Source organism: Colobus angolensis, unplaced genomic scaffold (genome assembly GCF_000951035.1).
Source record: "Colobus angolensis palliatus isolate OR3802 unplaced genomic scaffold, Cang.pa_1.0 Scaffold72, whole genome shotgun sequence".
In the NCBI taxonomy this organism is placed as follows: domain Eukaryota; kingdom Metazoa; phylum Chordata; class Mammalia; order Primates; family Cercopithecidae; genus Colobus; species Colobus angolensis.
The window spans coordinates 4792843-4803474 of record NW_012120932.1 but is presented as its reverse complement, the minus strand read 5'-3'; the positions used below and the strand labels follow the sequence as shown (position 1 = coordinate 4803474).

Below are 10632 nucleotides of genomic sequence, written 5' to 3'. Positions count from 1 at the left end.
AGGATGAACTTCGGGTTGCGTTGTCCGGCTGTGCTGCCAGGCGGGGCAGCTGACCTGCTGATGGGGTGGCTTTCTTCATCTTCTTGCCCACGGGACAGCGGGCTGGGAAGCCAGGGGCCGCCGGGACCTGGGGCTGGAAGCCGCATCTGCCCACAGCCGCAGCCTCCCGCACCTGTCATCCTGGCGGCGCCCTGGCGTCGGAGAAGCAGCAGGCGCGGAGCTCCCGCAGCTGCACCCCTGCAGCAACCCGTCCCGGCGCAGGAGGCAGTGGAAGGCGGCCTCCTCGCACGGCTTCCGCGGCTGCAGGACCAGGGGTGCGGCCAGCACCGTCCTCACGCCCCGCGTCTGGTGGACATTGTCCTCCCTGGAGGCAGCGGGACCCGAGCGAGGCTCGCAGCGATAGGCCCCGGCGAGGACGCACATGCAGGGCTCAGGGTCCCGCACGCTGGCCCCGCCGCACCGCACCTTTCGGCAGCCCTGCTCCTCCTCTTGTTAAACTTTCGTCACTGCCACGAAAAGCATCCAGGCGTCCTTGATTTCGACGCTGCGTCACGCTCAGCCGAGCTCATCGGACGGGCGGTTCTCCCCAGGGCCCGCGGGCAGCTTGTTCCCGGGCGGCGGCTCCTCCTGGACGCAGCTCCTTGTGGGCCCACCAGGCTCAGGGGAGCCAAGGCCTGCCGCGGCCACAGGTCTGGGGAGAGGAAGAGTAAGGCGGGCTCTGCGGGCAGCGGGCCGGGACCATGAGAGAGGCGGGTCAGTCTGGGCTCCAAGCGCAGCCTCTCGGGATTCCCTGGGACCCACGGCTTACAATGCGCTTAAATCCCACGCCTCGCCGGAGAGACAGCACGTCATCGTCACCGCCCAGTGCTCCTCACCCACTCCCACTCCTGCTGCAGCGGAGGGTGTTGGGGGGAGAGACGGACACAGGGAGGGAAAAGCGCTGGGAGGGCGAACATCTTTTCATAAACTTTTCCCCTTCTATATGCCATCTCTGATGGGAGCCTCTTTACATCTTTTGTTTATTTGCTAATTGGGTTGTTTGATTTCTTATTGTTGAGTTGTAAGTGATTTTTAATGGTCTGGATGCAAGACAAGTGTTTTGCAAGTATTTTCTCCCTGTCTGTGACTTGTTTCTCCATTCTCTTAATATTTCCTTTCCCAGAGCAAAAGTTTTTAATTGTAACGAAGTCATACCAAAATCTTCTTTCATGGTAAAGTGTGCTTTTATGTACTTTAGTGTTGTATCTACAAAGTAATTGCCAAATCCAAAGTTACCTAAATATCTATTCTTTTTGTTATTTTACAGAAGTTTTACAGCGTTTGGATTTAAATTTAGGTCTAAAAATTGAACTCATGAAAGTAGAGAGTATAATGATGTTTACCGGAGGCCTGTGTTGCTGGGGAGAAAAAAATGAGAAGTTGTTCACAGGTGCAAAGATTCAGTTAAACAGGAGAAATGCGTTTTGAAATCTATTGCACAGCAGGATGACTATAGTCAATAATAATGTAACCACAAAAAAATTGAGGTGATGGATATTTTATCCTCGATGTAGTCATTCCTCATTTTATACACATATCCAAGCATCACGTTATACCCCATAAATGTATGCGATTATGGTTTGACAATTTAAAATACTATTAACTTAAAAATGTATCCTTCGAGTTAATTTTTGAGGAGCAAGGTCTGTGTCTCAATTCCTTTTTTTTTGCATATACATATATATAATACATGAAATGGATTCATCACTGGTTTTGAAAAAGCTACCCTTTCTCCATTCAACTGCTTTTACCTTTTTGTAAAAGATCAGTTGACTGTGTTTGTGGGCTCTTATTTCTGAGTTCTCTATTCTGTTCCATTGATCACTTTGCAAGTCCTTGAACTTTGTTCCTCCCCTACAATATTGTTGGCTATTCTGGTTAGTTTGTCTTTCTATATAAACTTTAGAATTAGTTTGTCAGTTTCCACACAATAATTTGTTCATGCTTTCACCAAAGTTGTATTGAATTTATAAATCACATTGAAGAGAACTGACATCTTAACAACACTGAGTCTAATTTTGTGAACATGGATGTCTCTTCATTTATTTAGATCTTTAATTTCTTTCAACAGATTTTATAGTTTTTCTCACATAGACGCTGCCTGTATTTTGCTGGATTGTGTCTATTTCATTTTCTTGATGCTAATGAAAATGGTATTAGGCTTTTAATTTCAAATTCTCTTTGTTCATTGCTGGATGTAGGACAGCAATTGATTTTGTATATTAACCTTACACTGTGCAACCTTGCTATAATCCAGAAGGTTTTTGGCTGGTACTTTGAGGTTTTCTACATAGAAAATCAATTGATCAGTGAGCAAAGGGCATTTTAATGCTCCCTTTCCAATCTTTATACCTTTTACTTTATTTTATATTCTTGTCTTATTGCATTAGCTAGGGTTTCAGTATGATGTTGAATAGGAGCAGTGAGAGGGGATAACCTTTCCTTATCTTTTGTGTAAAACATCCCATTTTTCACACTATGTATGATATTGTCTGTAGGGTGTTCATTTGGTGTATGTTCTTTATCAGTTGAGGAATTTCCCTTCTATTTCTAGTCTGCTGAGAATTTTAACCATGAATGGGCTTTGGAGTCTATAAAATGCTTTCTTAATCTATTAATGTGATCAAATAACTTTTCTTTTTTAGCTAGTTATGTGATGGATTGCCTTAACTATTTTGTGTTAAGCCAGGCTTGCATACCTGGAATAAATCTCACTTGGTCTTGGTGTGTAATTCAACAATGTATTGCTAGATTCAGCATGGTAACATTTTGTTGAGAATTTTTGATGAGAGACATTTGAACATTTGTTTTTCCTTAAATGCCTTTTTCTGCTTTTGATATTAGAACTTCATAGAATGAGTTGGGATATGTTCCTTTTGCTTCTGATTTTTGGTAGCAATTATAAATAATTGACATCTTTTCTTCCTTAAATGTTTCATACAATTCTCTAGTGAAATGATCTAGGCCTGTTGCTTTCTTTCTTGGAAGATTGTTAATTATTCATATATTTCTATACTAGATAAAGAGTTATTCGAATTATCTATTTCTCCTTTTGTAAGTTCTATGGACTAAATTTTTGTGTCTCCCCAAAATGCATGTGTCAAAACCAGTCCTCAATGTGATGGTATTTGAGGTCCTTTGAGAAGTGATTAGGTCATGAGGATGGAGCCCTCATAGGTGGGATTAGTAGTTTTTTCTAGAAAGGTTCCTCACCCCTTCTGTTATGTGAGAACGTATTGAAAAGATGGCTTCCATGAGCCAGAAAGTGACTCCTCAGCAGACATGAAATCTGCTGGTGCCTAGAATTGATCTTGGATTCCCCAGCTTCCAGAAATATGAGAAATAAGCTTCTGTGTTTGTGAGCCACCCAGTTTTTGGCATTTTGGTATAGCATCCTGAACAAACTAAAAGAATTTTGGTAGTTTGTGTCTTTCAAGACATGGATCCATTTTGTCCAGGTAATCAAATTTGTGAGCATATAGTGTTTATACTATTCATTTATTATCCTTTTAATGCCCGTGGCATCAATACTGATAACCTTTCATTTCTGACACTAGTAATTTTTGTCTTCTTTCTCTGTTTCTCATTTGTCTCCTCTCCTTCATTTCCCATCCCCTTTCTGCCTCTTCTTCTTCCCCTTCTCCTCCTCCTCCTTTTCTTCCTTCTCCTCTTCCTTCTTCTTCATTGTCTTCTTCTTATCCATTAGATTATATAAAAGTAAGCAAAATAGAGATTTTATTTTACCTTCATGTATTCCTTCTCTAAGCTCTCCTTTCTTTATGTAGATCCAAATTTCTTATAATTTTTCTTCTTCCTGAAACTCTTTTTTGAAATTTTTTACAAAGTAGGTCTACTCATGACACATTTCCTCAGTTTTTGTTTGTAAGAGAAAGTATTTTTTCTCCTTCACTTTTGAAGGATAATTTTACTAGATGCAAAAATATCAGTTGATTATAGTGTTCTTTCAACACTAATATAATATTTCACCTTACTGTCTTTTGATTGGATGGTTTCTGAAAAGAAGTCTTATATAAATCCTATTCTTGCTTCTTATAATCAAGTATTTTATTCCATTCTCTTTCAACAATTTGTCTGTCTTTGATTTTCTGAAGTTGAAATATAATTTGCATATGTGTATATATTTTTGGTATTTTTTCTGGACTTCCTGTATTTGTTGTTTCAACACTTAATGTTGGAAAATTCTCAGTCAATATTACTTCAAATACTTATCTGCATTTTTTCCTCTTTCTTCTCTTTCTAGCAATCCCATTGTGCATGTGCTACATGCTACAACAATTATTGAATATTCTGTTCTTTTTTTCCGTTGTTTTCTCTTTGCATGGCAGTTTGGGAAGTCTCTATTGACATATCTTCAAGATGACTGATGTTGTTCTTGACCGTGTTCAGTTCACTGATAAACCTGTTGAGGACATTCTTCATTTCTGTTGCAGTGTTTTGTTTTCTAGCATTTCCTTTTTTTTTTTTTTTTTAAGAAAAAGGGTTTATGTCACTGAGACTGGAGTGCAGTGGTATGAACATAGCTCACTGTAGCTTCAGCATCCTAGGATTTAGGAATTCTCCCACCTCAACCTCTGGTACCACAGGCATGTGCCACTATGCCTGGCTAGTTATTTGTTTTTTTATTTTTATTTTATTTTTTGGAGAGAAGGGTCTTATTTTGTTGCCTATGCTGGTCTTAAACTCCTGGACTCAAGCGATCTTCCTGCCTCAGCCTGGGATTATGGATGCGAGCTGTGATTACAGATGTGAGCCACTGCACCCAGCCAAAATGGATACATTTAAAATATACTGTTCTTAATGTAAATGGAAGATGGAGAATTACTATGAGTATTTCATTAATATTTTGTGGGAAGCCTAATAAAAATAAAATTTCCTGTGCGTATACCTCACCCCTCCAAATGTTGAGCCACTTCTCCAAGGAATAGTTCTTTGGCTGATATTTGGTGTTTTATCTTCTGCCAGTGGTAAAATGAATGACATGACTTTTGGCCCAAGGCTTTACTCAGAAGCTTGGAGCCTGTTACCAGCGCTGCTGGGAGCTCCTGAGGTAGATACAAAGGCCAGGTGTCAAGGAGACTACCCAAAAGCAAAGAGCCAGAGAGGGGAGGCAGGTGCTGTTGGACACAATTGCCATCACTAGGCAGGTGCTGTGAATCCAACACAGATCTGAGTCAGGTTCCATATGCAGGGTCTGGAGCCAGGGCCTGGGATCACTGTGTGGCTGGAATTCTCCAGAAACCTGGTTTATACAAGTGTAATTGAAACTTGAAGCAGCATCTGATGCAGCTGGGGCAAGGCTGATTAGAACTAGGTGGTTGGCACACGGCCTGGCTAGGAAGGGAAGGGACCATGCGCATCAGGGTGGAGACTGCAGGCAGGCAGATGGCCATCACAGCCCAGCGGGCTGCCCATTACTCTCCTCCAGGCCGAGGAGACTAAACACACTTGAGTCTCAACTGCCTCTGCGCGGGAGCTGTGGTCTTGTTTCCAGTCACTTGTCCCAGCAAGAAGGAGCTTCCGCTGCGCTTGCAGACTTGACCCTACTAGTCTGGGCTGGGGAGTTCTGTGTCTGCCCATGGGTGGTCATTATTGTCTACAAAACCTGCTGTGATCTGTGATAATTTTTATGACTAAGTAGCTCAAGGGCATGATGACATGCCTATGCTATTGCTGAGGGAATATCTCTATTTTCAGGTGAAGATCGTTTCTAATTTTATGTTCAGAACTCCATGCAAGAGACACAGTGGACATATATAAATGAAGGTGAATCCACCAGCATTCTTTCAAAATACTGAACCACGCTTTCTGATAGACATTGGGGTGGGGTGGCTGCAAGCAGAATGTCTGGGTTGGAATTCTCATTCCACAGCTTCATGCTGTGTGACGGTGAGTAACTTACTTTCCCTCTCTGTGTCACAGTTTCCTATTCTCTAAAAACAGATAATAATAGTGACCTACCTTATAGACTGTTATGAAGATTAAATTGATTTATATATGTAAAAAAGACTTGGGACACAGATTTTCTGTAACTTTTAGCCGTTGTTATTGCTACCTGAAATATAAAAATGGAAATGTGACCCTGGTCCTTGACCTTGGGTGGAATCACAAGATAAGCAATAGTTTAGGGAAAAAATATTTGTACTGGGTATTTTCATTATTCAAAACCTTATTATTAATAATGTGCTATTAAGATAACATTACAAAACTAAAATATTAAAAAGCCCATGGTACAGAATCAGAAAGTCTTACTGTGCATGTGTGTATTTTGACTCTCTATAATTCCTCTGTCAATCATCAGCTTTGCAGATTTCAGTTAACTGGTCAACTTGCCAGTAATAACTGCTTTGGTCTCCCCGTCTCTAACTCACCTCATGATCTATTTGCTGTCCTGCTGCTATGGTAACCTTGCTACAGTTCTCTTACCTGATGATCTTCCTTTTCCCAGCAAAACACTTCATACTTTCCCTCATGACACATCACACTCGCGCACACACACACACACACACACACACACCATAAACACCCCCATACACTCACACACCACACACCAGAAACTCACACATTCCACACACATCACACACATGAACACCCCAGTACACACATATTCATACCACAAATACCACACACACATCACACCCACCACCTACACTAACATACATACCACGCACACACTATGAACACCCCAATACACGCACACTCATGCCACACACGCATCACACCCACCACCTACAGTAACATATATACCACACACACACCAAACACACGTTCCACATGCACACCATGAATACCCCAATACACGCACACTCATACCACACACACACACCACGCATCACACAAACTCATACACACCGCACTCACTTCCTACATCCACATACACGACACACACACACACCACATGCATCACACACACACCACAAACACTCCCGCATACACTCACACGTGTCACACAATACCACGCACTGACACATTCCAGCACACACCATAGACACCCCAATACACACGTACTCATACCACACATACCACCCCCACACACCACATCACGCACATTCTCACAAATACAACACTCACCACCTACACACACACACCACATACACACAAACCATACACGCCACATGCAGAAAACACACACAAAAACACTCCCCATACACTCACACTCACCACACATAGAACACACACACATTCCACACACACACCATGAACATACACACACTCATCACACACACCACGCATATCACACAAACTCTCAGATACACACCACTCATGCACACACACCACATACACAGACACTACACACACCACTGCCATCCCTCATACACTCACACTCACATACCACAAATACCACACACACCTTCCACACACACACCACACATCCTTATACCACACTCATCACATATACCAGTCACATACACCACACACACATCACACACTCTTACACACACTACACATTGCACTCACCATCTACTCACACACATTTCACACATACACCACAAACATCCCCCATACACCCACATACCACACACACACCACACCACACACACACCGTGGATACCCCACATATACATGCATACCACACCCACACACCAAGCCCACTACACGCTGTATATATTCACACACACCACATAAACACAAAACACCCGCACCCACACTCACACACATCACACTCACCAGTCTCCTACCACACACACAAACTCACACTCACACACACACACTCACACTCCTCGAAACACTTCTCTTCACTCACTGATCCCTTCCTGACCCTAATCCACACCCCCGGGGCTGCCCGGACTTTCTTCCACCAGGACCTCCACAGCCCCTCCCTCCAGGGGTTTCTCTCCACTCTGGGCTCCCTATGGAGCCTCTGTTGCTTCTGCAGCCCTTGCTCCCCACCTCCGCATGCATTTGCCTCACTGATTACGCTGGACCATCTTGGTGGTTTTTCCAGTGTGTCCCCCCATGATAGGTCTCCTCACATACACTGCAGGCCCTTTTGACGAGCCCAGATCCTGGCACCAGCCGTTCCTTGGGCATTGTACATCCCTGCACATAGGACCGCATCTGGCACACAGTATGCACTCAGCTATAATTTCAGAGCATGAGTGCTCACAGGTATTAGGATCAATGTTCAGAAGGTGCTTTCCTTTTTACTGAACCTGTGGCCTACTTGATTTACCTGAAAGTTTGTAATTCAGTTCATTAAATTTCTGTTAAAATATTAATACACCAGGTGACTTTCAATATTGTTGCTGCAAATTATGTTTTCATTAAGATGGAGAAAGACTATGAACAAGCCACATGTGCAGGGCACTGAGTTCCAGAATTAGCCTAGAAGCACTGGAGTCTTTAGTGATTTCTGTTTATATCAACAAACAGAAGAAAAAGGATAGAAAAGACAAGTATATATAAATGAAATTAGAAACTGAAAAAAATTAATAGTTATGTAAAATTAGCTAGGTGCTGGGCAAATTCTATATAAAATCTCTAGCTCTCATTTGGGGTGCAGTGTCTCAGGATTTTTACTTCCTAACTGATTAACTGGAGTGTTGTACCATGATTACATTGCCAAGCCCACTTGGCAATTTAATAGCATCTGCGCTAAGTATTTTTTTGAGCTTTTGTTGAGGTTTACTTGACATATATAGAAAAGCACACATTTAAAAGGTGCAGGCTGGGGGCGGTGGCTCACAGCTGTAATCTCAGCACTTTGAGAGGTCAACGCAGGATGATTGATTGAGTCCAGCAGTTTGAGACCACCCTGGGTAACACGGCAAAAACCCCTCTCTCTACAAAAAATACAGAAATGAGCAGGACATGGTGGCCTGCGCCTGTGGTGCCAGTTACTTGGGAGGCGGAGATGGGAGGATTGCTTCAGCCTGGGAGGTCCAGACTGCGGTCAGCCAGGACTGTGCCATTGTACTCCATGCATCCTGCCTGAGAGACAGAGATCCTGTCTTTTAATAAACAAATAATAAAAGGTTCAATTTGATAAGTTTTAACGTAGGTATAGAAGTCTGAAACCATTACAACTATCAAGATTACCAACATATTTCTTGTTTTCTTTTTTTGGGGGGAAGGTGGGGGGGGAACAGTGTTTGGTGTCATCCAGGCTGGACTGCAGTGGCACGATCTTGGCTCACTGCAATGTCTGCCTCCCAGGCTCAAGTGATCCTGCCTCCTTAGCCTCCCCAGTAGCTGGGACCACAGGAGTGTGCTACCACACCCTGCTCATTTTTGTGTCCTTTTTTTTTTTTTTTGGTGTGTGTGTAGGCACTGGGTCTCCCTGTGTTACTTAGGCTGGTCTCAAACTCCTGGGCTGAAGCACTGCACCGACGTCAGCCTCCCAAAGTGCCGGGATTACAGGCGTGGGCCCCTGTGCCCAGCCATACATATCATTTCCAAGCACTTCCTTGCTTCTCTTTCCCTCCCACTTCTTCCAGCCTTCCCCATTCCCATGCAACAACTGGAAATGATTTTGATTTAGAATATAAACCCACTTTATATGTCTAAAGATATAACAGGTGGGGAAAATGGAAATAGTAAGAGACTTATTTTGTATATCATAATTATCAAGTAAAATTGAAAAAGAATAGTATTTAGAATGAAAATTGAATTACTGAAATGAAGAATTTAGTGGATTCTGAAACAGCAGATTAGACGAACGTGAAGAGAGACAGCAAATTAGAAGAAAGCTCTGAAATAATTAACCAGCATGCACAATAGAGAGACAAGAATTGGGAAATGTGGAAGAGATGTTAAGGGCCGGGGGAAGAGGAAACACTGAGGAGATAATCTGCGGAAATGTCTGTGTGACCAGAGATGGGCACTGTTGCTGTAGCATTGTACAGCATTGCACCATCGAAGGGAAGGCATCTCTACAATGAGAAATTGTATGGGTTCATTCACCAAATGTTTTGTCTAGTCTAGAAATGTTATGTATCTTTATCACAAATTCTCCTTTTAAAAATGTAGGTAATTATACATTAAGAGAATTTTGTAAAGAACAGCATGCATAGCTGAAATATATTTGGCAGCATTTATTAAACACTCCCTCTGCATATTAAAGTCTGGGTCACACAAACAAAATAGTCACATAGGGGCTGCTGTCAGCCAGTGAAAAGAAACACTAAATCTATTGACTGAACTCAACACGCTGACAGAAAGGCATGCTGAAATAGAAAAAGTGTAAGAAAAAGTCAATTCAACCAAAACAAATGTCCCAAATCAAATAGGAAGCTTGGCTTTCAGCAAAGTAATTTCGGGAATATTAACACATGATTTGCCCCATCAATCATATCGTTTGTCTATCAACCCAACGTTCTCACCTTAGGCAGCACAGAGTACCAGATTCTTCAAAGGAAGGTGAACAACTGTCATTACATGTGAAGTAACTCATGCAATGTTACACACCAATTGAAAAAAGGAAAGTATTTCTGTGAATGATGTACAGTAACTAAATCAATCTTCTTTCTTTCTTTCTTTCTTTCTTTCTCTTTCTTTCTTTCTTTCTTTCTTCCTTCCTTCCTTCCTTCCTTCCTTCCTTCCTTCCTTCCTTCCTTCCTTCCTTCCTCTTTCTTT

The 10632-nt window shown here is 42.4% G+C and overlaps 1 protein-coding gene and 1 pseudogene across 1 annotated transcript in view; one reads left to right on the top strand and one right to left on the bottom strand.

Moving 5' to 3' along the window:
* LOC105501547 overlaps window positions 1-423 on the bottom strand; it is a gene marked incomplete at its 3' end in the record, with an annotated part of 1542 nt that extends 1119 nt beyond the window's left edge. The window contains 1 exon segment of the mRNA XM_011927536.1: window positions 88-423. Coding sequence (XP_011782926.1) covers window positions 88-423 — 336 coding nt within the window.
* A 9450-nt stretch (window positions 424-9873) lies between these two features.
* LOC105501546 overlaps window positions 9874-10632 on the top strand; it is a 5992-nt pseudogene continuing 5233 nt past the window's right edge.